General features: G+C 43.4%; 1 protein-coding gene across 1 annotated transcript in view; it reads left to right on the forward strand.

Annotated features, from left to right (window-relative positions):
* LHFPL6 (LHFPL tetraspan subfamily member 6) overlaps window positions 1–25766 on the forward strand; it is a 147177-nt gene extending 121411 nt beyond the window's left edge. The window contains exons 3-4 of the mRNA XM_084263786.1: window positions 12044–12142; window positions 25642–25766. Coding sequence (XP_084119912.1) covers window positions 12044–12142; window positions 25642–25760 — 218 coding nt within the window. The 3' untranslated portion in view covers window positions 25761–25766. The remainder of the gene's footprint in view (window positions 1–12043; window positions 12143–25641) is intronic.
* The last annotated feature ends 2172 nt before the right edge of the window (window positions 25767–27938 follow it).

Below are 27938 nucleotides of genomic sequence, written 5' to 3' on the forward strand. Positions count from 1 at the left end.
TCTCCAGTTGCAAGTGAAATTTATGTTAATGAAAAGGGATATGCCTTATCTGCTATGACTACATGGAGAATTATGCATTTTGGGAAGTTAGTTATTAGACTACCTTTTATTAATTACAGTGGGCACCCTTGTGTTTCTAATGGAGTGATTTCTATTTAAATACACTGTGTCGTATGCCATATGCTGCTCTAGACTCTTTGAACTGTCAAGCATTTGATTCTGAGCCACGGAACGATGGGGTGAGCACACAGATGGGTTGTTACATAAAGAAGTCTGATGGCATGTGATAATGCTTAGGCTTTTTTTTTTCCCCCCTCCCATAAAGCTTTTAATGTATAAGCAGCAATCGTGGCTTGCCAAACAAAAATGAGCTGACAGTCAAACTCCAGTGTTTTCTGGAGTTCTTCAAGCATTTCAGTTCCACTCTGCAGATTCACTCTGCCTTTAAATGGACTGCGTTGCATCCTTTTCAGAACAAGTGGTGTCAATCATTTTGTTGTGTGACAAATTCTGGGAGGAGTGTCACAGAGACTCACCAAAGCTAGGCCTGAGTGGTCTAGCTCTGTGGAAGGAATTGAGACAGATGAAGCCCATTTTGAAGCAACAACTTGTTTCCATAGAAATAACTTCCTTTTAAGGTAAAGCTTACAGGTTTATACTCAGGAGCAAGACATTTTTTCATTTGATCTTCTTCCCTAACATTCAGGTCATTTCCTGTAAAGGAAGGTAGAATTCATGACAGAAATTGAGACATTTGCATCTTAATGACAGATTGAGGGCAGAAGGATAGAAGACTAGGGATAAAATAAAGCGTAGGCAACTTTGAGCTGGATTCAATTATGGATTTATACACTTTTTAAAGGTATTTACAATACAGATTATTTTCCCTTGAGATAGGTTTCTAAGCTCATTTTGAGGTCAATAGATATCTAGGGTGAAACTCATTAGCCTAAATGTAGATGGTTTGCACTGTTAGAGATACCCTAGGATCTACAAGATACTCTGTGATCTACAAGACCTCTGTGAGGGCTGGGAGGTATCTCAGAGGACTTAGGGGAAACTTGCATTGCTCTGAAAAGACACCTGGAGACCAAGCAAGACACTGAACAACACTTTAACTGACAGAAGGTGACATACTGACCACCTGATCAGGAGGAGGAAGCTGATGAATTGATTTTTAAACAACTGGGGGAAGTCTCAAGATCGCTTACCCTTGTCCTTATTGGGTACTTCAATTTATCAGATATCTCCTGGAGGTACAGTGAAGCAGGGAGGAAGCAGTCTAACAGGTTCCTGGAGTGTTTGGAAGACAACTTCCTGACCCAGCTGGTGAATGAACCCACCAGGGAAGGTGCCCTGCTGGACCTGTTGTTTGTAAACAGAGAAGGCCTAGTGGAGGATGTGAAGGTTGGAGGATGCCTGGGGCATAGTGATCATGAGTTGATAGAATTCTTAGTACTGGGAGAAGTAAGAAAGGGAGACACCAGAACAAGCACCTTAGACTTACATGGGGGCCGACTTTGGTCTGTTCAGGAAGCTGCTCTGTAAGATTCCATGGGAGGCAGTCCTTGAGGGCAGAGGAATCCAAGAGGGTTGGTTGCTCCTCAAGAAGGAAATCTTGGTAGCATAAGAACAGGCTGTCCCAGTCTGTCGAAAGAGGAGTCGGCGAGGAAGGAAGCCAGCTTGGCTGAGTAGGGAGATCCAGGAAGATCTTTAGTGAGATCATGTAGGGAGAAAGTCAGAAGGGCTAAAGCTGAACTGGAACTCAGACTGGCCAGTTCTGTAAAACATAATAAAAAGTCCTTCTATAGGTACATTAACAGTAACAGGAGGGTCAAGGAGAATCTCCAGCCCTTATTGGATGCTGAGGGAACATTAGTGACAAGGGATAAGGACAAGGCTGAGGTCCTTAATTCCTTCTTTACCTCAGTCTATAATAGTAAAGATGGGTATTCCCTGAGTACTCATCCTCAGGATCTGGCTGACAGAGAGGGGAGGAATAACAAAATTCCCATGGTTCAGGAGGAAATGATTGGCGACCTACTTGGCCAGTTAGACACTAACAAGTCAATGGGGCCTGATGGGATTCACCCGAGGGTGCTGAGAGAACTGACAGATGTGCTTGCCAAACCCCTTTCCATCATCTATCAGCAATCCTGGCAGACTGGGGAAGTTCCACTTGACTGGAGGCTGGCAGATGTGACACCCATGTATAAGAATGGCCAGAAGGAGGATCCAGGGAACTACAGGCCTGTCAGTCTGACCTCAGTCCCAGGGAAGATCATGGAGAGGGTCATCTTGGGAGCTATCATGCAGCACATGCGTGATGGCCAGGGGATCAGGCCTAGTCAACATGGGTTTACAAAAGGTAGATCCTGTCAAACTAACCTGATCACCTTCTATGACAAGGTGACCCGCTTAATGGACAAGGGGAAGGCTGTGGATGTGGTCTATCTGGACTTCAGTAAAGCATTCTGACTGAGAAACTGGTTGCCACTGGCCTTGACGGAAGAGACACCTCCATAGGTTTGATATGCACAGAGTCATCTGAGGCATCCAGAAAGGAAGACCCATGCTGTTTTGGACAGGAGCTGGACTCCAGGTGGACTACTGAGCTAAAATTCGAATTCAGCATGCATGTGACTTAAGCCACAGCTGCCTGAAGCTGAGCTGCCTCAATGATGGAAAAATAGATTTCCAAAATCTTTCATGTTTGAAGGCATGTTGGGAGGCCATATAGTCCAACCTCTGCTTAAAGGAGGACCAACCCACAATCATGACTACAATAGTCACTTTCGTATCTCCAAGTATCCCCTTAGACAAACAAAAGCAGACAAATCTGGGCTTACCTTGGCTAAAAATTAAAGGATACAAAACCTTCATACTCCTCTGCTTACTTCATCCATGGGCACATAACCAGTACACATTGCAGTACGTATCAGAGTTGATGCTGGAATCTCATATCCAGTTGTCCACACCCAAGACCCGTGGTTGGGAGAAATAGCATGGTGAAAGCCTTCTTTCTATTATTTTTTCCATGTTTGTTTTTTTTTTCCCCCTCTGATTTGAGCCTTGATCTCTTATCCTCTGGTCTGTGGAGCTGCTGTCTGAAGAATGATCTACTCAGTAGCAAATACTTGTACCATCATTGGCTGAGAGAATGAAAATGTAAGAGGGACTGTGTGATCTGGTCATAAAATAATCAACGTGGAGTCTCTGCTTCTGTGAATGTTCATTCTTTCATCAGTGGGTATATCCTCCAGATACTCTCCACCTTGACTTTATGGCCAACTTTAGCCATAGAGGTAAAAATAAGGTAGCCAATAAGGTAAAAATTGCATGGGCAGGTACCTGTTTCCTTGTATCTCTCTAATCCCCTCTGCATATGAATCGTTCTGTATAATAAGTGGTAATAGAGGAGTTTTCAGTGAAATGCCCAGCTGCATGCTGTAATTCAATTGGTTCTCAAAGATCATATTACTTCTACTGCATACATAAAATAGGATTAAACTCATGAATTTCTTAATATCTGGAGCCAACCTGAGCAGGCTGTGGAGCCTGTTTACTGCTGCTTTATAAAGTCTAGTTACAAGAAGTATTTCCTGGGGTGATGTTTTGGGGTTTAGAATTAACAGGAGCTGCATCCTCCTGGAACCCCCTGCACCAGCATCTATTTTGCAGAGTTTTGAAATGGGTGCTGGATCTTTCCTTTATGTGGCAGCAGCTGCGAGAGGCATATCACTTGTCCTTTTACCAAATAGCTCTTACTAATTCACTTCAGTTTAGTAGCAGCTCTGTGTTTGATTTCTCTACTCTTCCTACTTTGCTGTTTCTCCTGGGTTTCTCCCAGCCCTCATCCCCATTTTCTGAAGTCTTCAGTACTGCTTTGTAAACACCCAGGGCCAAGTAGAGCAGACAAAGCCATTAGCCTTTGGGTAGCAGTGTAGCATCTATGGGTGAGGACATTTTCCCCTCTGAGCCTGACGTACCCCTGCAGTAACAAACACAACACCTTTGATCAAATGAAAATCAAAATAAAGTGATGCTTCACCTGCTGGAAAACTCCCATCTTTACCCTTTGCTGCTCTGTCAGCAAGGGCAAGGGCTGCAACTCTCCCATGACACATGCTGGATGCTGGCAAGCATTTGGATGCCTTTTTAAGGCTTCCTCTGCCACTAGCCCTGCTTGCAGAGAGCTCTGGGAAGTGGCAGCAGGCAGAGTGGCAGCTCTTCACTGTGGCTGTTTGCTGAGGCTTGGAGCAGCTACCAGGCAGCAAGTTTTCATGGTCTGGAGTAACCCAAAATAATAGGAAAAGTCTCATGTGGGTGATGGGCTTGACAGTCAGGAGGGGAGCTAAGCAAAGCCAAATGGATTGAATTTGGACCTGGAGATCAGAGCCAGAAGGGAAAGGGTGGTGGGGTTTAGCCCTTGCCTGAAAAGCCATCCTGCTCAAGATGCTACCAGAGGCAGGATCTGCAAAGCTGAAAGCTGTAGGGTTTTTTTTTTTGTTTTGTTCTGGGTTTTTTGGTTGTTGTTCTTGTTTCATTTTGTTTTGCACCTAGAGCCCCTCTGAAGTCCTGCTATAGCAAAGTCAGTGACAGAAGCACCTTGACCTTGAGTGAAGCCCTGAGCTGCCTTGCCGTGTCCCATGCTCTCACCCTTGTGAGGGGCAGTGGGAAGAAATTTGGCACAGCATAAACGTAATTTCTCTCTGTGTGACCCTGGGGACCCCTGCCTAGACACACGGACAGGGGAGTCCCTTACTGCCTTCATTCACATTGTGGGGAATTGTACCCTCTCTCAAATGATGCACTTTCAGTTCAGGCTCAGGAAGGAACCAGTCCAATGTTCAGTGACCACCAGTGCATCAGAGAACTGTTGTCCAAAGTGTTGATCTCATGTTTAAGCCCAATAAAAACCCAGGTCAGATGCATGCCTGAGTTTCCTGCAGGACAGGTACTACCAGCTATGGAAGGGACTGATGTGATAATGTTTCTCTAATGGAAGAACAACAGAGAATCCAAGGAACAAAGCAATGACATCAAGACAAGTAGAAGGAGTGCTTCTGGGTGAGGTGCTGAGAGGTGCCAGTATAAAGACATCATCCCTCACTAGCTGAGTTGAGGCTGTTCTCCTGCAGGCATGGGAGCTGGGCTGCCTGCAGCCAGCACATCCCTGCTCCTCCTGCTCTCCCTTTACCTGAATTGGGTCTTGCTGCTTTGCCCAGGCTCTGGAGTTTCTCTGAACCCTCTCTGACCCACTTCTATCACCCTGCAGTTGCTGCTTGGTTGCAGCTCCTGGAGAGTTTCTTGAAAAGGGACTTCAGAAACTGCATCTGTTGAAGCCTTTCACATGATGGATTTTAACCAATTCTTCTTTAACCCTACTGTTTGTTGGCTAAGCTACATCTGAAAGCAGCAGACAACTTCACGTGCCAGCTTAATTTTACTTTCACATTGCAGGCTCACTTCTATAGCAGGTAAATGCTTTAAAACCATTACAGTGAGGAGAATTTTTAAATCAGAAGAACCAGAGTCAAAGTCCGTGCTGCATCTAAAAATTGGTATTGTTTAGCTTGTAGAGATTACTGTACCTTCAAGTGACAGATGGGAATGTGAAAACTTTCTATCATCCTTGAAGATTCAGATGGGCTAATAGAGAAAAAACGTGAAAGGAAAAGCCATCATTAAAATGGTCTTGAAAGGGATGACTTCCAAATTATTGTCTGTCAGCTTCTCCAGATGGCCTGAATATCTGTCAGATAGCAGGATTCATTAGAAACGTTTAGCAAAAAAACCCCAACAAAGTAGAAAAAAATAAATACAAGGTTTCTTTTTGGTCAAGTCCAGAAATGAAAGGGAGGAAAGTATAAGATGAGGGGAAAGAAAGGAGGTAGATATTTTGAAGAAGATTTTTCTCACTAAAGAGTGACTGTACAAAAGGCAGCACTTGGTTCTGGTTTTATTTTCTCTCTGCAGTACGTACATCAAGCGTGATGCATTCCTTTCATTTGTGCAGGTGGAAGGACAAATTGAGTTTTCACAAAGACACTGGGCACCTTCCCACTTGAGAGTATTCCCAGCCCCCTGCTACAGCAGTGCAGACCCCCTCTAACTGGTGACCAGGGAGGCCCGTTGTGGTGCCCGGGCAGTCCCTTTCACTGCATTCAGAGGGCATAGCTGTGGCTTTTAAAAAGCCCATAACCAAGGAAAGCCACCCTTGCTTTAGTTCCTGCTGGAAAACGCATTTTCTAGCAGCCAGATTCAGAGGCTGGATGCAAAGCCAAGTGCCTCATTTACCACCGTCACTACCTCTCTTTATTAATCAATCTAATGGTTTTCCCCATTGGATTTATTGGAATCATGTGCTTGGGTTTACCCTGTGCAAGAGAGAAGGAAGGGCACCATGCAGGTGTAGCTTTATTTAACAGGCTTTTGAGGATGCAGTGATCATATGGGCTGACAACAAAACAAGAATGAGACGTATGGCAGTCAGGGGCACGCTGTGACCTTAAAAAGTGACAGGAAGAGCTGAGTCTGTAAAACAGGACTTACTAGCTATGAACTGTCCAGTCAGGCACAGACAATTAATTTACAGTGTGATGTCTACATGGGTTATTCAAGGCACATCAGATCTTTGGGTGGAGGCTCCCATTAGAGGCACAGCAACAGTCTGAGGACTGCCCACAGCAGGGATTAGCAAACTTTCTTTTTTGAACATTGACTTTTGCTGATCAATCTTGGTCTTTCTGTGTTCAGTCATTTTGCCCACAGCAAAATCTGGTTAATGTCTCTCGGTTTATTAATCCTTCTGTATTTATTGTTTGAGACTTGCCTATACCCAAGCTATTCTTGGAGATATTAATAGTGGCTAATATTTCACCTCTTGGTGTAGGGTGATTGCTGCATGCCACAAATCATTTCTTTATCACTTCAAAGATGAAACCCTGGTCTGTGCCAAGCCACTAATGTAATTACTGTCCCTTCCCTGCCTCATCCACCATATGCAGAACCTGTTATATGCAATTATTTTCAATCACTAGCTCCACTCCGGACAGACAAGATCATTTTTCAACTGGTAAGTGTTACTAAAATGTAATCAAGCATTATACCTGCAAGAAAGAGTGGCAGGGAAGGCAGTCTGGAATGGACAAGGATTTCTCTGTGTAGTTTACTACTGAGGCATCCTCCTTCTCACCCCCTGGTTTGTAGTTTTGCAACTTGTAGGTCTGGGCAGCTTCTCACTTAGTACATAGGCTGTTACTTACTACATACACTTGTTTAAGGTATCCAGCTCTTTGCATGGACTACACAAGAGGCTAGTGGCTAAACGGGGCCCTGTTCAATACGGAAGCCGAGCACTTAATTCCAGCTTCACACTGCACAGGCTGGCTGTGTAGTCAGCCCTGTGGCTCTCCCCCGTGTGCCTCACCAGTGCGTGGAGCCAGTCCCAGTGCTTGCAATAGCAGCCTTTCATGGATCAGGGCAAGGAGCCCGTTTCTTTCCTGACTGCAGAACTGCTCCAGAAAAGCTAGTTTCTGGCAGTGCCAATGCATCCACTGGCTCATGGCATGTTATCCAAAACAGCAGACAAGTGCCACCAGCACGTCCACTGCCGGCTGGCCCCATCCCACTGACTGGCTCCCTCTCGCCCTGAAGGTGCAGCCCCTTCTGTGAAGGTACCATTTGTGGTCCTTCCCATTTCTCTCTCGTTCAGTGACTGTAGTGGGTAATGGAAGATGACAGATGATGGTAATTACAGCACAGTGTTTTGGTTTTTGGTTGGTTTTGTTTGGGATTTTTGGGGTTTTTTTTTTTACTTTCTTAAGAAATGTTATAGGCATCCTAAGCATTTTAAGCAGCTGCAAAGATGGGTGTGGTGGCCTGGGAAGCATAGCTGGCTAAATGCAGTAACTATAGGGTAGGCCAGGATGTGGCTCTTAAGCAAAACCAGTAACTGCTCTCTACTGAAGCTGCAAAATTAGCTTAAGGATTTCCGTTGGGTTTGCAGCACTTGGATTAAACTTAGATCTTTAAACGGAGGTTTGCAGCTGTTCAGCAGGATCTACATTCTCTGTGATTAAACAAATTGGCTGTGAGTGTGTATGAAATATTAGCGGTAATAACATGCAGTCTTTTTGCTTTTGCGGGTTCTGATCCACACATTTATTTGCTTACAAATTGATTAGAAGGGAAAGAAGGGGCTGAGGGGCTTTTTCTCAAGTCCAATTAACATGGGCTTTGAGACACACTCCACACTTAGTGCATAGAATAAGGGAGCTGAAATGCCAGTTCACAGCTTCACCACCCATTGAAGTCATGCAGAATCCTTCTGAAAGCAGTGGGACATGACACACACATTCATACATATATATGTATCTCTGGGCATAAAGAAAACCTTGTGAATTTTTTTTCTTAGTGACTAGCAGGGTCTAAGTGCTTATGGAAGATTTGCACTGAAGGTGAATCCCTGAGTCTGGCCCACACCTTGCCTGAAAGAAGTACTCAGGAACAAAACTGCTTTGTCAGCAAACCTAAATTCACAACAGGCACATACGCACCACTGCAGGGAAATGCTTGAAAGTGAACCAAAACCCAGCTGAAAACCGGTGACATCAAAGGAGAGGTGAAAACAGCTGCTTTAAGACTTGTGGCCACTTGGTACCTGTGACAAAATCTGTATCTGTAGGTGTAAGCCTTTTTACCAGACAGGAATGTAGCCCTGTGCTCCTGGCAGCACCAGGTTTTGTGTTCACTAAACGAAGCATGTGAATTTGCCCTTTGGGTGTCAACGTGCTGCAACTCATGCTTTGGGGCCAAGCAGTGGCACGGGCATTAGGTGGCAGTTTCCCATTTGATCTCTCATCATCACACAATCAGCACAGGCTGTGAGCAGAAAAGAAGCTGCGGGGCAGAACGGCTGGTGCTCCACAAATGAAACACAGCACCAGTAAAGCCCTTACCCAACTGGAGAGCCGGCTGTCGCTGGGGTAAGGAGGTTTTCTGACATGGCACACTAGTTCTCCTTTCTTTGGTTTATTTATTTCTAGGAGGCACGGCTAACGGTGAGACTCAGCAGTGGGTGCTGTGAGCAGGTTATCAGACAGTGCAGACTGGCTTTAAGGGCAAGTTTCCATGTATATTGCATTGCTAATGAATTTTTGACTGAACCCCGGAATTTGTTTGCACCCAAACTGGGCTTTGGACTTACAGAGATGGACATAAAGGGGAAAGTGGATGTGACAGGGGAAAGAAGAGGTCTGTCTGAGGAAGGTAATAAGTTGCCAAGGTTTTCAGCCACCGTATCCAGTGTTGCACTGGAGGCAGAAGGAGTGAACAAGTGCACATCTTTGGAAGAGGATGAGGTGTGTTTGGAGGGTGCCGGTGGAAAGTGCTGCAAGTGGCTTTCGTGGGAAAAACCCCAAACAACAACGTGGTACTGCAACAAAACCTAGAGAGAGCCGAAAACAAACAGCCCCCTGTGAAAGCAGTGGGCATTAGGCACTCTTGCCACCTGAGGAGAGTAATTGGCAAGTGCCGAGTAAGAGCTTTTTCTGGGTTTGGAGAGGCAGCATTGTTATGCTAATAGTCCTTTCACTTGCTTGCAGTGCTGCTCTCCTGGAAGAATCTGGCAGGAGGTTTTCCCAGGATCTGTTTGTGAGGCAGGACTGGCTGGTCCAATGCAGGTGGCTGCAAGCCGGCTTTCCCTCTAGCCCCCAGCCCTCTCCTCGAACATCCCCCTGAACATCTGGGAGGTCTCCCGAAGAGTCTGTTCAAGGACACAAGCACCCATCCAGGGTGCTTCACATGCGGTTAGAGCAGCTCCTGAGCTGGGATTTGCCTGGGCTGGCACCGGGCAGCTCATGAGCATCGCGGCCAGTGTGGAAGGTATCAGAAGCACAGAAGGTCTGTCCAGTGCTGCCACAGTCTGCTGGTTTGTGAGGTTGTGTCTGTCGTTTAGGTGATCTTCCTCTCTTCCTCAGCCATTCTCTTCATCAGTGGTGATATTCCTCCTTGCCCTAGTGGCTCCTGTCCATTCCTAGCGCATCAGCCATGATCTCATTGCTTCACAACACCCTTCTTGCTCTAACAATTCAAGTGAGAATCAGAAGTCGGGGGAGGGTTCAGAGTTTTAAGCTATCTTTAACAAATGTAGACCCAATTTTGGCCTAAGTTCTCTTTTCTGAGAAACATCCTTTCTGAGAATTTAATTAGAAGCGACTCTCATTTACATGGATTCTACCAGCTGCCATCGGCTCTGTGACCCTGGGGAAAAAAAATCAGATGATACTGTGAAAGCCATTAGTGAGGATATTAGAAGCAACCATATCCAGGTCAGGCAAAGTTCTGAAAATACTGAACACTTATGTGTCCTTAATTGCTTTTCTCCCTTTAGACCTGTTGGTTGAACCCACCGTCTGAGAGGGGGCTGCCTCAGGGACCATTATATGATGTAGATACTGAGAGAGGAGCAGGCAATGACTGCTCAACAAGCAAAGGAAGAAGTAGACTTGAGCAGCAAGAAATTTGAACTTAGTGGAGGAAGATATAAGGAGTTAATATTTGTCATAAACAGGGGCAGATGTGCTTGGAGGAGCAGCAAATGAGTTGCTGAGCATCTTTGCTTACAGCTAAGTTGAACATTGAACATCTTTTGGAGAAACATATCACTTCTAGACTTATTCATGTGTGTCTTTGAGAAAGCCAAAAACGTATGGTGATTTCTGTATCTTACAGGAGTGTCAGAAATATGAGAAGCTTCAGCATCTTGAGGATGGAGACAGTAAAAGCGCACAGCTAGCTCCAGGGTCTGAGTCAGAATCACGCTCAGGACTCCTGTTAGACTGGTGTGATGTCCACAGGGTTTCTGTCATCACACACAGGGCTTTTCTGCACTAGGAGCATGGCAGCAGAATTGCTTTTCCAGGATGTCCATCGTCCTTATCTCATTGTCAAGTGGAAAAAAGTGAGGTAGTGTGAGGTCAAGGGACTTGCCCAAAGTCACAGCTGTAGGGCTCAAAACCTTGTCCCAGTCCTGCGCTCTACGTAACAGGTAAACAGCACTACTGCAAACCCACACTGCAACCTTTTTGAGGACTGCTTGCCCTTACAGCCTGCAAAGTGTCAGGCGTGCCCAGCCCATTATCTACACAGTGATTCATTTCCAGTCTCATAAATAAGATCTGACACAAAGGAGGTAACATTTAAATGCTGTGGCGTACACTGAAATGTTCTCTCTGGGCTGTCCGTGTAAGAAGCTTTGCCAGCTGCACCCGCTTTTTGGCAGCTGCTGCAGCGACAGCTGAGAATGCAATATGATAAAAATGCCACTTCTGCAAAATAATCATGGCCCATTGGGCAATTCCCAGCAAGACCTTGTGAACGGAAAGGCTCAGCCAAAACACATCTGTTTGGGGCAGCGTGAGGGCTGGAGAAAGCAAAGCACGTTGTGAATGTTAAGCCAAGCATGATAATAGGGAAATGGTTCAAGACCTCCATTGTTTTAAGCTGAAATGAGTTGAGAAAACTTTGTGGAGAGTGTACCTGTGGTATGAATTGATTGGGTGACATGAAACCATTCTTCCTTGGCTTTTGAAAGGGTAAAAAACAAAGGAAAATGACAATGGATTATCACAACTGTCAGTTTACTTTTCCTCCTAGAACCTTGATAGACCCCGGTTGATTGTTGTTTTAATTAATCAGAAACAATCAGCTTGTAAATGCTGTCATTAACACAGCTTCTATTTAACCCCACGTTGAGTAGTGCAAACAGTGTATGTACCAGTTCTGCAGAGTAGAAGGGGAGTCTAAAAGCTCTCTGGTGGGAGCTCCAGAAGCTGAGGATGGCTTCTGGTGCTGAACCGCCAAGGTTGCCTACAGCCCACAGACCAGCTGTCAAACAGTGTGCCAGAATGCAGCAGCAGAAGTCCAAATGATTTTCTACTGGTTTCAGGAGAAGAAAATTCCCCCTCCCCCCCATGAGATACCCAAATGTCAGTTTGGCACTGTTCGTATGAACTTCTGTTTTCTTTTCTCTCCGTAGGTTTGTTGATCGGCTCTGGTTGTGCCCTCTATCCCCTTGGTTGGGACAGTGAAGAAGTCAGACAAACCTGTGGTAACCTTTCCAACCAGTTTGAATTGGGTGAGTCATCATCCGAGCACCTCAGCTGCATTATATTCTTCTATGTGTTGTCCATAAGAGAAAACAAGGACATGAGTGCAGGCTTGGAGAAGCAACCCGGTGATGTGTGGTGGGGTATTCATACTGCATCATTCTGATATGGTGCTAAGGCAGGGGATTGCAGATAGATTTGCTGGCAATATTTCCCAGAAGAACTTTAGAAAAGAGAATGAAGGAATGTATATAAGTATGTATGCATATATTTAAGACATGAGATTTATTAGTCTTGCAGTACGGGTGCTAACCCTCCTGGAGATCTTGACAAGGTAGGCATAGGCATCTCATCACAGCGCAGGTCAGGGTAACTCACAGGGGGTGAGTTTGGTTGCTCACGTCCTTGGGAAGCTGGTAAGTAACACTTGCTCCCTATGTCAGCCTTCTCCCAACAAGCCACCAGTCTTACTTGAGCAGTAAATAAAAACACTGAGTGCTGCAAGGAAGCCAGGGATGTGGCTGTGCTCCCACCCAGCAGTATAGGGCAAGCCATCTCTAGAGACTGCTCTAGAAAACAGGGTCCCAACAGCAGCCTAAGGATTAAGCAGTGTGGATGATCAGGATCTGATTTTTGAATGTACGTCCAGGTCCTTGTTTAGCTAGAAGGATCAATGCAGCTGCTGATACCCTACTTTATAATGCTCTGTGATCATGTGTCACTTGAGGAAGAGTGGGATCTGAAATCCTTCTGAAGGAGCAGGAGAGGCTGAACACCCCAACCGACCAGGATGCTCCTGCTCCCAAGCATGGGCACACACAGCTCCCCATCTCCAGCCCCTGTCAGCTACACCATATGGTTTGTGTAGGAACCCTTTCTGTGTGTGCAGGACTTGTGGTAGCCTGGCTCTAATCCCAGTGCAAGGAACGGTGGACAGAAATAGTCTCCTAGTGCTAAACACAAACCTGCTGCTTTATCTTTTAATTGTACACTGATACTTCTGTCAGGCTTCAGGAATAAGGAGTTTTGCTTCCATCTGCTTCTTGTGAAGAAATGCAAATGACTTGAGGTTGAAAGGTTAAAAAATTGCTTTGGGAGAGATGCTCCAGGTCACCCTCCCCTACACCTCTCCTTTGGTGGTTTGGAGTGCATTTGATCTGGCTTGGGACCAGAAATTCTCATTACCAGTATGAGCACCCATCTGCACCACTGATGTTTTTGTCAGCAGCCAATAATGGCATTGCCCAAGGGATAGGTAACATGCTCTAGAAGCTTTACCTTCTATTTTGGACTCTAATATCTTTCTGTGCTATTGATACTAAATTTTCATTTGAGTGAAGTATAAAAAGTTCCTACAACTTTTCTATTCACCTAATAATTGAAAAATATGAACACAAAGGAGAGATAGCAATGAGAACAGAAATGTATAGTTGACTAGTAGAAAAAAATGTCCCAGACCTAAGATTCCTAGCTCCATGGAAAGATGCCTCAAAGAATGTCGTAGAAAGACTAGGCAAAACACTGCAGTAACTGTTTTGGGAGCAATTGGGTTCATTGCTGCCTACAGTCAATTGTGTACAGAAGGCTGAAATAGCTCCCAGCCAGCTCATTTAGCAACAGTCCCATTTGAAAGCCAGCTAGCCCCTCTCTGGTTCACTCTGATGCCTGCTCTTCCACACCAAGCACATGAGCAGCTCCATTCCAGAGATTCCTGCTTGTGCCTCCTGACAGCCTGCTTGTTCCCCAGCTTCAGCCACTGCTCTCCCCAGGGTGCAGACGAGTGTTAACTTTCCAGGTTATTTCTCTGCAAACTCAAAAGGTGGGAGCTCCTCAAAGATGGTACTTACGCAGTTACAGACTGTGACCTTAAACACAGTCGTGCCCACAGTCAGAGCAAAGCCTCAGGGACCACCTTTGCCATCTCAGTCTTGACCCATGAGTCAGATATTTGCATAAGTTGAATCACTCTGCTATTAAAGTCAGTGAAGAAACCCATGTGAAAAATTTCAGCTGACAGCTTTCTTTCCAGGTACACATAAGGACCGTGAGGTGTATTACATTAACCGTGAAGGCATGTACTCTTACTGTATTTTCTGGACCCAGAGCGTGCAGGGCATGTTATGCGTGCCTAGACTCGACAGCAATGCTGGTCTCTCCAATCTGCTGCAATCATATGTTAACACATTAATTAACAGATTATAATGAGATCTGAAATTTGCTATAGCAATTTGCACCAGGCAGCTCTGCCACTAAACATCTCTTTTCCACATACACTGGCATTCAATTTCAATGCTTGGCTAGGATTTTAATTTTTCATTACTTAATGTCAGTGCCTGGTTGATGCTTTGTTTGCAAAGTCAGCTGTATAGAAGAGGTACTGTCCGAGGGCCATTTAATAACCACACTGCTCATCATCTTTCATAAATACCTCTTGGCTGGTGATAACCCAAACTCTCTGGTCTTTTCTGAATCATTAGAGACTGGCTTGCTCATCATAAGCCTACAGGCCAAAAATGATGTTTCGAAGACTTAATCTCACTAAGTCTCAAGACAAATTTAAGTAATTATTGCTTTCATTTGAATATTTAATTTGGTTAAGCCACAATGATATGCTTTCTATTCCTGAGTCTGTGAAATGGGTTGTCTCAAGAACTACGTATATATACGCTGCATTCAAATTCTTCAATATGAGAGTGGTTGATCACTGGCACAGGTTGCCCAGAGAGGTAGTGGAGGCCCTATCTCTGGAGATATTCAAGATGAGGTTTGATGGGGCTCTGAGCAGCCTGATCTAGGTAAGATGTCCCTGCTTACTGCAGGGAGTTTGGACTAGATGACCTTTAAAGGTCCCTTCCCACCCAATACATTCTATGATTCTATGATCTACCCTTGGGAAACTTGAACTGCCATCAGCAGCTGGTTTTCTGATGGGAGAAATGGTGGTGATGGTAGTGCTGGTCCTGCATGTTCTGTTGCCATGGGTTCTAGTGGGGATCACACTGAGTTTACTCTCAAAGGAGACAGTCTTCAAAGGGATATGATGAATTGCTGCAGCTTGGGCCACAGGGAACATCTGCATGAGGTTAGGAAAGGAGGCTCAAAGCACACCAAGTTTGATGTCAGAGACAGCAAAGGTAGAGGTTCAGCACTGAGATTCATTCTGGACTTAGAAATGGTGAGGGGGAAAAATGGCTAAGGTTGGAAGTAGAAAAGATAAGCCAGGAGCATCCGCCTACATTATAGGAGGATGAGAAGGACAAGAGGCAAGTGCAGAAGAGGGATTGCAAGAGCTCACTGGAGAAGCAGCTGAGTCATGTACCATGAAATGCTAACCAGAAATATTCCAGAATTAGAAATTAAATTATTTTTTTTCTTTAGTAAAACAAGACACTCCCTCCTCCCCATAACATGCTCATAACTAGATAGAATAAATAAATAGCAGTGCTAAGGACCCATAAAAAAATCCTAGTGGGTGTGCTAGATAAGAAATGCTTCTCTATGTCTTCAGGCACTCTGAAAAGGCATTAGAGTAATAGGCACTTCAAATTGTGCTGAGATAGCCCATATTGTGAAGAGGGGACCCCCTCCCTCCACCCTTTCCAAATATACACATTTCTGTTTACATTCCAAAGCAATATTTTAAAAAGCTGCAGGAAAAATAACTGTGCCTTTAATTTACGTATAAGTGGATTTGGGTATTCTTTTCTAGAAAACCTGAGCTGACATTGTGAAATGCCCAGCAGTTTGCTGCTCTCTTTAAAATTGGATATTTATTTGTTTTTTATTAAGTGAACTATGTCCAAAGGGTTTACTGAAACATTTATGTATTTAATTGGGCTAATTTTTTTCAGTCAAATGAAAGTGGTTGTACAGCTCCATCTCTAAAAAAAGGAGTCATTCTTTGACTGAAGATACCCTGCCAAGGGCAACCCCATTTGTTGATTGAATTGCATTCAATAGATGAGCTGTTTTGCTAATGAGGATGGGGAATAACCTCTATCAACAGACAGACAGAGAGACCTGCAGAGGGGCTGCTCTCTGCTCTTTTAGCAATCTGTTTTTGCCACCATGAGAAAAAAGCACAGCGATAGATTAGAGCTTTTACATATGGCTTCTGGAAAATCTTGTTTGGGGGGGTTAAGGCCATGATAGGTCCCTGTCTTGTTGATCTGTTTGTGGTTTCCAGCTCCCTGGAAGTCAGCAGGATCCGTATGGAGGTGTTGGGGCCCCACTCCGTATTGCAGCATCCCATCTCAGATGACAGATGGAGTAGAGTTCCCACCAAAACACTGGACTATGAACTGAAACAATCTTCTGCTCCTGTGTTTAGGGTGGTAACTCCTAGAAGTAGGGCAGTATAAATAAATGGGGGCAAGAGAAAAGAGATGTTTGTGTTTTAAACCAGCACAGTTATTAGCTCAGTGAGCTGAAGTTCTTAGTCTAATTTGTCCCCAGGCTTATGGCTGAAGTGGAGACTGAAGTTATAAACGAGCAGTGCTAGAAGGGACGGCTTTTCACTTTTCCCACATGTCTGAGGATGGATCAAAATCATCTTAATCTCTTGTCACCGCACAAGCTGTTATTGTTATGTTGCATTATTTACACTCTGGAGTTGCCTTGAGCCCATTCAGGACAGCACTGACATGGCACAGCAGTACGGAGCTGCTGACTGAAGGGTGTGAAAGTGAGTCAGATCTGCACAATGCCATGGTCTGCAAAAGGAACTAGCAGGCAATTTCCCAAAAGCAAGCAACTTTACAGCATGTTATATAGCACACATTCGGTTTTGCTGAGCTAGAGGCACTAATGCACACATTTGTTTTCATTTCTAAAAGCACTGCACAAGAATAACAGCTGAAAAATTAGGACTTTTGTAGGAAATTCATTAGAGTGAGGGAACCTGTATTAAGGTAACAGTATGTGTTAAAGCAGGGCTGCATCAGACATTTGCAAAAATTTCCACATTTGGCTAAACTTAAAGTGTGTGAAGAAGTCTTCTGAACTTGCATGTTTGTTTTAAAGGACAGCGTGAGTGTATATGTGTGAATACATTCCTTTTGGGTTTGATAGCTAAAATCAGTAAGAAACTTTGGGTTAAGCCACTGTTTTCCCTCAATCTGCATGTGGAGACTGCTCAGTTGATGCATGCTCACTTCTCTTGTGGTGTCTGACAAGGTGCCTAGATCCTGCAGAAGGTCCCAGAGAGCACAGGGCATGCTCAGCTTAACTCACAAAATCAAGTCTCAACCAACCAGTACCTAAGAGCCTGAACAGCAAAATGTTTTCCTAGAGTAAGATTCATTTACCTAAATGTAGATGACTTGTGCCATTGTAGGTGCCCTAGGAAATTTCATCTTGCCTCCAGCTGCCACTTCCCTACCACCAGATGTATGAAATGATATTATATACTTAACTAATTAACCCAAAAGAATGAAGACACTAAATTTAAGATAAATTCTGAATTTTTAAGCTGAACTACATGGAAAAAAATTGTCTTCCTTTGTGGAAATACACGCTGTTTGGCCAGTCAGAACTTGACCTGGATGATCAATGCTCCAGAATTTTTTATTTCCTACCCTTTTTCTGAAAGATTACTTTTTGTTTTGTACATTTCCTACTTGTTTATTCTGCTGGCTGATCATTTGTGATAAGAAGCATCCTACAAACATGGCTTGGTGTATGTAACTACCTTCAGGGTTCATCTTTGAGTTTCACAATGCTTTTCTTTGCATTAAAGGCAGTGAAAATCACAGGTCTGACAGCAAGGGCTTGCGTGGCTCAGGTGTGGTCACTGGCACATCATGACCTTGCCTTGCAGTTCTGCCGCTGGCAGCCTGAAATGCATTCTGTGCTTCTTGGAGTTCATGCCATCCTTATGAGGCTGGGAATAACCTCCTGCACTGTTTCTTCTCCAAATCCTCCTAGATCCTCTCCAGTTGTTTCATGTTCTCTGGCTGTCATACTCCATCACTACCACAGAGATATCCTAGATCTGGGGGCCCCACTGCAGCAGCAACCAAAGCAGATGGCTCTAAACACACACCTTGACCTCTGTGGTGGTCCATCCATCTGTGCAACATTGTAAAAGGAGTTTCCTGACTCAAGTGGCTATCTGGAGAGCAACTTAAAAAGCTGGCCACCATCCTGAACTAAAAAAGCAGCCAAATCAGCCCCAAAAGCTCTCAGAAGCATCTTTTTTGAGGGTTATTTATTTCCTAAGATTATTATTATTAAGGCTCCCTTTTGCCACTTTTAGAGTGCCTGAAATATCTTAAAGGGAACTGTTGACTTGATAATTACTTTTGCTGTAGAAATACTGGAGTAAATGATCTTTAAAGCACTTTAAAAGCAAACAGTGCAGTTACTAAAACAACAACATAAAAAACCCACAGGAAGCAGTGAATATAAAAAAGCTTTGTCAACTAGTTAATTGGCCTGAGGTGGCATCATTTCAGCATCTGGCTGACTGTTGACATACAGTTCCAAAAAGATCAAGAAAAGGATTTGGAGGGTAGGACAATTTGTTAGAAGACTATTAAAGGCACTGGCTTCAAAGCCGTGTTTTTCTATGAGCAATCTATCTGACAAAGCCAGGGGTTTTTTGTTCTCAGATCGTCTGCAAACAGCTCAGAGATTTTACCAGTTCATTTTTTTTGACTGGGTCTGAACAGTTGTGTTCAGCCCCAATCTGAGCATACCTGAGCTGCGGCTGCTGAGTTCTTAGATAAGTGAATGAGTCAGCCTATGTGCTAGTAAAGAAAGTGTTTATTCAAGACACATTTCCTCTTCAGTGCTAGCCTCATAACTTCCATTCTTAAATCTCTGCAAGCCTTTGGTGGCTATAGCAAGGTCCACATCTATTGTGTCTAACATAAGGCATTTACCTTTGTTGCCAGAGGTAACAAGTCAACACAGTCATGCAAGGATCCACTGCAGTCAGTGGAGATAAGCTGCAGCATCCAGAAAGAGACAACCTGGGAGCAAGAACCTGGTGCCATTTGTTGCTTGAAAAAGGCAGCTAAACTTGTTGTTTGGAATCCCTTCATAGTTAAAGCAAAAAAAGAGGTGCTACTAGAGCAGGGTTCACCTGCTGCACTTTAGATGTCTACCTTAAGATGAAATGCAACACACTTTTATAAGTGATGTTTTTCTGCTTGTTGTCTTCAGAGGGAGTCTGGAGACCTAGTCCAGTGTGTGTCTCTGCACTGTGAACACCCAAAGAGAGGTGAAATTAGTTTTGCTTCCTGCAATAGGTGAGCTTTCTTCTGACTTCTTCCAGGACCCTGTGAGAGCTCCTCACTGGTAGGACATAAGCTATTTGCTCTTGGGAATTTGAGCATTGTAATTGACACAAAGTATTAGTTTCTCTTGCATTGTTCCATGATAAATGCAGACCAACAGCAAATTTGAGGTATGATTAAACAAAATTATGTGATCCTCCAAAATAAGGAGGATTTGGTCATACAAGTGTCTGCATACAGCAGAACTGAAGAATTTCGAGTTGGCACTTCTTTTTTACACTTTTCTACACCTCTGAAGTTTCTGAGATTTTATACATTTGATTACAGACCAAAATACTCACACCATTTCTTTGACCAATTGTGAGTTACCCAAACAGCTTGACCTGTGCCTGTGTAAAGAAATTATGTATTTTTTAAAAAGGAACAATCTATTGAGACATTCATATCCATGCAACAAAGAAACCAGCTTCACTAAATTCCACATTTTGTATCAAGCTATTTGTTTGGCTGCAGATTTACCTTATATAGTATTCTTTCTTTGTTTGACATAACTACTTTAATCCTTCCTGGATGCATTCCAAGTTTTAACTTCTTTTCCTGCTTTTGTAGCTGATTTCACTTGACAGTTTTTCATTGTAACTGTGTCAAGAACAAAAAATATCTTCAGGTATTTAATATATCTTGGCTTTGTTTCAAAATAATTGTGCCTTCTTATTAATTAGCTGATTATCTTTTACATTCATTGTAGCTTTCATATCTCCAAATCCCTGTATATCCCTTAACATCACACTCCTTGCTTTTTTCTCTGATTACTTTTTGAACACCCTGATGGATTACATGAATTCACATTCCCTGTGGTACTGGACTCTCACGTGAAGCTGTTAATTAGAATTCCTGCACAGCTTCCTGCAAGTAGGAATTGTAGGTTTTATTTTTGAAGGTATAAAATTTGTTTGCTTCAGCCTGGCTAATTCTGAAACCTTTTTTCCTGCCTCTTTGAAAATGGTCTGTACTTAAGGTTAAATGATTTGTGTTTGCCAAATGCTGCAGACTGGAAGCCCAGGATAGTCTTAAAGTTTACTGCAAAGAAGGTACAAATATTTAAGATACTAAGTCTTGCAATTAACAGGTTTACATCCAAGACACTTTAATATTCTGCATATTTTTTCTGAAGTGTCAATTATTAGTTATTTTAGTTGTAAATCATATGTTATTTCCAAGACCTTGATAACTGTGTGTGATAATTGTTTTTAAGACATCATGAGTAGAAATCCTGGTAAAATTCTGTTTTGGCAACTGGATCCTGGCACAGCTCCAGTGTAGATCAAATGCCTGCAGATTTTTTGTTGCCAAATTTCACTCACTCTCAAATTTATCTTACTTTGCCTTATATATTGAAGGGCAGGAGGGGGAGGGCTTAGGGACCCATATCATGGCCTTGAAGATCACATTTGAAATCAAGAAAAAGGCACAGAAGTGGTTTTTAATAAGCCACCACTGCAAATCTACCCTCCCACATTCTTTGATTTATTTTGGTTTAGCAAATACAGTGTTGTGTTCTATGGGACTCCTTTCTGGGGAATCTTTTGTTAGTGTCCTCACTCACCTTGCTTTTGTCCTTTATCCTTGGGCACTGCAATTTCTTTCAATTCTTTTACAAAAGAGAGGAGTGTAATGTTTCCTCTCTTCTATTATTTGCTTGGAAAATGGCCATCCACCCCTATAGCTGCAAGGTCTGTACTATGATTTCAGTGTTCATCCTGACACTCTCTTGCTGCCAATCTCAGTAAAACAAATGTGAAAACCAAGTTCTTAATGGCTTGCTGCAAACTTACCTGAGCTGACTTGGATGGTCCTCCTTCACTGAGCAACCAAGAGGTCCAATTATCTATGCTTTCCTTTTGCCAGAAAAAAAAAAAAAAAGGATCCAGAACTAACAAAGCACTTAGGCCTTAGCTTCTTCCTCCATACTGACCTGTCAGATAAACACTGATTTGTTAAAAGCAACACCAGTTCTGTGGAGAGAAGGAAGCTGCTGTGATGCATGTCATTGCTATCAGCTAGAAGAGTACTTCAGCTGCTGGGGAATTTACTTTGGCATGAAACCAGATCCAGCAAGTCTTATGAGCAAGAACAAGTACACATTCTTGCATCTCCACACCCTCAACAGACTGGCACACTTCTCCCTGCATATACGTATCCCTGTGCACCCTGAAGGAAAACAGCTTTTCTGTCTTTGTATGTCTGTGAAAATTGACGTGGTTTCACTGTTTTACTTCTATGGAGTAGTTAGGAGGTCTTGCTCCTCATTTTAGAGTTTTGAATTTAAAAAAATAGGAAACTGCAATGCAGCGTTTCTCATCTTTAATATAGTGGGCTCTATGAAGCTACACTGCTCTGCTTGATGGTTGCAGTTCTGTAAATCTCTTAACTATTTGTCTACTTCTGAATACGTGGCTAGTCTCACTGATGTCAGTGCCATAAAATCTGAACATGACAAAGGATCCTTCCGTGGTACCCATTGTTTTAGTATAAAATATAAAGCTGGAAAGCAAAGTCTATCTTCTTTAACATGTAACATTTATATAGGTGTATTTCTTAACATTTGACATTATATTGAATTTCTCATCAACTCTGTTTTTTCTAAAGCTTTCTGTTCCTATTAAAATGAGGGTTTAATATTAAAGTGAACCTGGAGGCATTTCACAATCTAAACTGCAACTAAATTACCCAATTATTGACAACCAACACTCTTTCTTTAGGATTCAGTGGACTAAATTAAGTCATACATGATGTAAAATGAGAACACCAGAACAAAAACATTACCTTCAAAATATTTTTGTCCTTGTGAAGTACAGGATTATAAAAGCATTGTTTAATTTTGGTATGTGGCTAAACAGTATAGGCAGTCATTCATTGCAACAGCTACTTTTGAGATGGATTATCTCTGGATTTATAGGTATACTTAGCTATAGGACCTAGGACTTACCTATACTCATAATGAAAAGTATAGCTAAGTTCTATACCCTGAGACACTTTCCCCACTGCAGGCTTTTCCACGGCACAATACCTTGAAATGCTGTTCTGCTCAGCATCATCCAAGTACAGATCAAGCTATTTTATCCGAGGCCTCCCATTGCTCCTGACACAGGCTGGAAATAATGACCAGGTTTATTGCTGTGTTATTATTGCTCTAAGGTCAGGCTCCCAGCTCTTTCATCCGTTCTCCTGCACTCTCCCATTTTTTCATTTGTTCATCTTGACCCAACTCACACTTGTGAACTACATTGCATTTGTTAGATCAAGAGGCTGCCTGCCATGTCTCAGAGCATTAAGTAGGGCAGTGGTCCTTAGGGTAAATGGAGCATGATATGGAGAAATAAACGTTATTCTCTTCAGACAAGACTCAATGTGCGTGTTGTATGTGTTCAGCACATCTTTGACACTGATTTAACAGCTCTTTCTTCTTAATATGTATCATGTACAATCTTCCCCTCTCCTATTGCCAAGGCACAGAAGTTGAAATCACACCATGCAGAAGTTAAAATTTACCTCATTCTATCCCACTTAGGTCTTAGCTTTGGGCAGTGCTACCAGGTGGATCTTTAAACTCTTTTTAAAGTAGCATTTTGACATTTTATTTTCTCTAACTGGAAGAACCATGATAAGAAATACTTACTTTTTCAAATTGCAGCTACAATCCTCTAGTATTTTTAGGAACACTTAGAAATTTTAAAACACCTATCAGACAGATTCCATCTTATCACAATAAATGTTTTGGCAAACCCCACTCTTGCATAAACATTATTTTCAAAGCAATTCAATGGATTTAGCCATCTGGTGTATACTTAAGTCTGGTTTTGAAATTCCCAGTGGAAGCTATAGACAGTGTATGTACACAGGCAAAGCAATAGATGATCCCAAGACAGGTCTCTCCAAGGACTGCTGTGCAGTTGGGCAAGGATCAGCATCAGTGACATTGCCAGGCACTTGGCGGCCTTCCATGGTTTCTGATGTTCTTCTCTTTAAGGAGTCAGACTCTCTGTGTGGTCTTCTGTAAGAAAGCCAAGAATAGTGTTGATCTACAGAGCATAACCAGATTACAAAATCAAGTAAATCTCTGGCTGATCCAGCACATTAAGGAGAAATGATAATGAGCTGAAACCAAGGCCAAAGCTCCTCAAGTCCTCAGGTCACATCAACATCTTTGTTTCACTGCATATATTTTTAAATAAAAAGTTTTAAGAGTTATGAAGAAAAAAATGAAACAAGTACTGTGCTTCCTGCTGTGGTGTCAACCTGATATCTTCAGAGTGCACAATAGCAGAAGTGTTGCCTCCCACTAATGTCTCCTTACAAATTTGGCCTGACAGTATCCTGCAGACAGTCGGTGGACATGCTGTCTGCCTTGAGGCATGCTAATGCTTTGGACATGTTGAGATGTACAGACATCTTGTGTGTCTTATGCCTAAGGCAGGATTAGCCAAGTTGATAATTGCCTGAACCGGAAGCCTGGCTGTCAAGGATGCCATTGAGACAGAGAATGGACATACCACCTGTTTCAGCTTAGAGTTTCAGTTTCCAGAGATGGAAACTCTGTTGTTACCTTCTGTTCTTTGAGGGAAGAATGGTTTCTGCTACTTACTCCAAATGGGGGCAAGTTTTGTATTGCTGCTTGTGACTTACCAAGAGCACTCACTACTCAGAACAGGGCAATAGCACCCAAGATGGCAACAGAAGGTGAACCTTAGTTGTGATGAGTCCCAAACACTCAAGATCAAACTGACCAAGAGGACACAGGCCAAGTGAAAGTTACTTTTGATATGGGCTGAAATCCTGAGGAGTAACAGCAGCTATCTCCTTGCTTTCAGAGATCTCTGTGGGGAGGCTTCCTTCCTGCTGCAACTGTTGCTTTCCTGATCTCCTCTACTGCAGGCACAGTGCTGCCTGGAAGGGGAGCACTCACATTATGGTCTACTGTGGGATTCCTCAGCACCATTTGCTGGTGATGGGTTTGGCTGTATAAAGATATTGAGGCCATTAAATGTATTCAAGGATATATTGTGATACATTAGACAAAAGATCAGTAATAAATTATGAACTTGGGTGGGAATAGGAAAATTTATCTGGTTTTCTATTTCTAGATACCATTCCCACAGCAGCCCCCATGCAGGTGATCTCCTAATACCATGCTTCTTTGAAAATGGTCAGGATTGATACCTCTGCAAGGGTAATGTGGACAGCTTCCTCACAGCCATGTCCTGACTTATTGTCACCCAGCAGCTTGTAGCCAGGTCCAGTTTTGAGCCCCTTCACTGCAATGGTGGAGCTGAATCCACTCAGCAGTTTCTGAAGGGAGTTGGCTGGGGCCCATGTTACCTGTAAGCCTTCAAAATCCCAGTCAAAAATAATCAAAATATCCTCAAATGCTGCCTGGAGGAGAAGAAAGAGAAGGGTGTGAAAAACCCTCTTCTGATTGCAGTCACTGCAGAGAGTGGTGCTGCAGGCACTGCCTGGGCCATTTGGGCAGAGATTCCAGCAGCCTTGGCTTCGGCTCTGTTGTGGTGTTTGTCCCTATGTGGAAAACAGCAACTGGCCAAGCAAGTGAGCTCAGGGGCCTCTCTGAACTGGTATAGAAAATTAAGGGGAACCATTGAAACAGTTTGGCTTTGATAATTGCTTGAATTAGGCTCCATGGTCCCTGTCTGAGGTGGATGTACAAGTGGGTAGAAACCTAGAAAAGTGCTTTTTCCTGGGTGGGCAGAAGGAGGTTGGTGGCAATGCTTCCTCCCCCAGCCAATGATTAGAGGGCTGGAGCACCTCCCCTATGAAGGCTGGGGGAGCTGGACTTGTTCAGCCTGGAGAAGAGAAGGCTGTGGGGGGACCTCATTGCAGCCTTCCAGTCCCTGAAGGGAACATACAAACAGGAGGGGAATCAACTTTTTAAAAGGGTAGACACTGGCAGGACAAAGGGGAATGGATTAAAACTAAAGGAAAGAAGGTTTAGATTAGATATTAGGGGGAAGTTTTCTACAGAGAGAGTAGTGAGGTTCTGGAAAAGGCTGCCCAGAGAGGTGGTGGATGCCCCGTCCCTAGAGGTGTTCAAGACCAGGTTGGATGGGGCCCTGGGCAACCTTGTGTAGATCCAAGCTGGAGGGTGGTGGCCCTGCCTGTGGCAGGGGGGTTGGAGCTCTATGATCCGTGGGTCCCTTCCAACCCATGCCATTCTATGATTCTATGATTCTATGATTCTAATGCTGTGTCATGTCATTTTGTTTGCCTTGCAGGGACCTGCCACATCGGCTGGGCCTACTACTGCACAGGCGGGGGTGCGGCAGCGGCCATGCTGGTGTGCACCTGGCTTGCCTGCTTCTCAGGCAAGAAGCAAAAGCAGTACCCCTACTGAGCTGGCCCCGGGGCACGGGCGCTGCCAGACGCCCGACGGGCTTGCTGACATCTTCTGGATAAAGACGACCAACTAGAAATTTTTAAGTGCTTTCTCTCTGGAGTGGGCGTGGGGGTGGGATGGCGGGTGTCCCCAGGGAGGGCAGGGAGGTGAATGGTGGTGCAAAGCCACCCAGCCAGGCTGGACAGGGATGGGCTTTCTCACCAGAGCCTGCCCATAGTCTGCTCCGCAAAAATCTGAGGAAAACATCACTTGGACAAGTGGTGAAATTCTGCATGCACCAATGGATTGAGAGACTGGTGAGGGGACAGCGGTGCTGGGAGGCTGGGGTAGCTCTCGGCATGGTGCTCCCAAAAGCACACACGCACACACAGATGTTGACCATGGCACAAAATGGGTAGAGAAGAGACATTTTTGGTGCGATTCTTCTTTATTTTCCTTCTTTATCCTTTTTTTTTTTTTTTAACTTCTCTCTGGTGGTTTAAAATTCAGTGTTGCAACACTTTTTAATCTAGACATTAAACTTAATAAAAGGACCAATAAGCCACTTTATCAGTATTTTGTATATTCTCTACACATTTTTCTTCCCCAAACATTTAGCCACTGCTTATTCAGCCCTATATAACTTTTATTAAGCTCTGTGTTTTCAGCATTATTACAAAAATGCAACATAATTACTTGGCATATGTAGCCTTTCCCTATAGTACTTTTATGAAGTGCAGTAAATGGACATTTTTCTGTCCATTGGAAATTCCACTCACGGTACTGTAGAGCTCTGTTGGTTATGTACGACTAACAGAAAACTTCTTCCAGACATAGATTTTTGTTGCTGTTATGTTTAGCTCATTGATGTTGTATTGTGCTGTACCATGTTTATTATTTCCATATTCATTTTTGTAAAAAAAATATATATATAATATGTGCTATTTTATGTTTGTATTTGAAAATATCTCTGTAAATAAATTTTTCCTTGATCAATACTTGCAATGCGTGGTCATGTCAATAGATGAAAAAGTTCTTTCCAAGATGCCTGTTGGAAAAATCCTCAGAAATAATCATGACTTTTATAACCATGCTGTATCCTTTCTGTCTGTAAAACACACATTTCAGATTCAGTTACATTACTTGAGGATAGACATCTATTGACACTGGAGGCATTCTATCATTTCCCACATTTTTGCCTGATGCTGTCAGGGGTCCTTCAGTGGGACCTTTCCTGTTGTATCCTGGCTGCTGCAGACTTGGTGTTTCACACAGCACTGCATATCCCTGTTTAGGTGACTGAAACAAGCCTTTACATTCTTCATAGCATCAACTCTGATCAAATACCTACCAGGAGCTATTCCCCGTGCAAGTCACCGGCACTGTACATAAAAACCCTCAAAACCAGCATCTTATTTTCTTTAAAAAAGAACCAAAAAGTGAACTTCTCAGATCATAGGAGCTTGTAAAAGGTTTTCTATCATGACATTAACTGATGCTATTCCGTTTCAAAATTGTTTTTCTGCTCTCGTTTCCCCAATATTTCTGTCATATATTTCTAAGTTACTGTTTATGTTCTAGTTGCGGTTCTGCTGGGTAGTAACACTTCTAGCTGTTGCAACTCTGAAATCGTGCAGTTGGTTTGTACATTACGCCGGGCAGCTTTTTGGAGCTATGTGGAAATAGCAGTGTCAGTTTGCAGTCATCAATCCTGATATTGCTGAACTGAATTTTATCGAGTTCTGTTACAGGCTAAGCACTATTTATTCGCTTTATGGTGCCATGCAGTGAAAAGAAGATTGTACCTTACGCCTCCCAGATTAGCCCATAATAGCCCTATTGCATCCGACTGCACTTGTGCTGAGAAGCCAACCAACTGTGCCGTGGGAGCTTGCCTCCCCCCACGCTCTTCAGTGGCACCAGCAGCAGAGGGATATGGAGCTCTTCCATCCTGCTTCCAGGTTTCATGAACACTTGGGACCATACCCAAGCCTGCGGTGGGAGGTCAGTGGCTTTCCATATACTCTCCCAGTAAGTATGAATATGCCTGTTACGGTTATGGATTGCTGTTTTATTAAAGCCAAAGGATATATAAACACAACTTTGACTGTGGTTCCCCTGGCTCCATTAAGATCTTTGGCAGGTATCTCAATAGAAAAATGCTGCCTTTGTACAGTAGACTACTGCAGAGACCTA

Source organism: Gallinula chloropus, assembly GCF_964237585.1.
Source record: "Gallinula chloropus genome assembly, chromosome: 1".
NCBI classification, from domain to species: Eukaryota; Metazoa; Chordata; class Aves; order Gruiformes; family Rallidae; genus Gallinula; species Gallinula chloropus.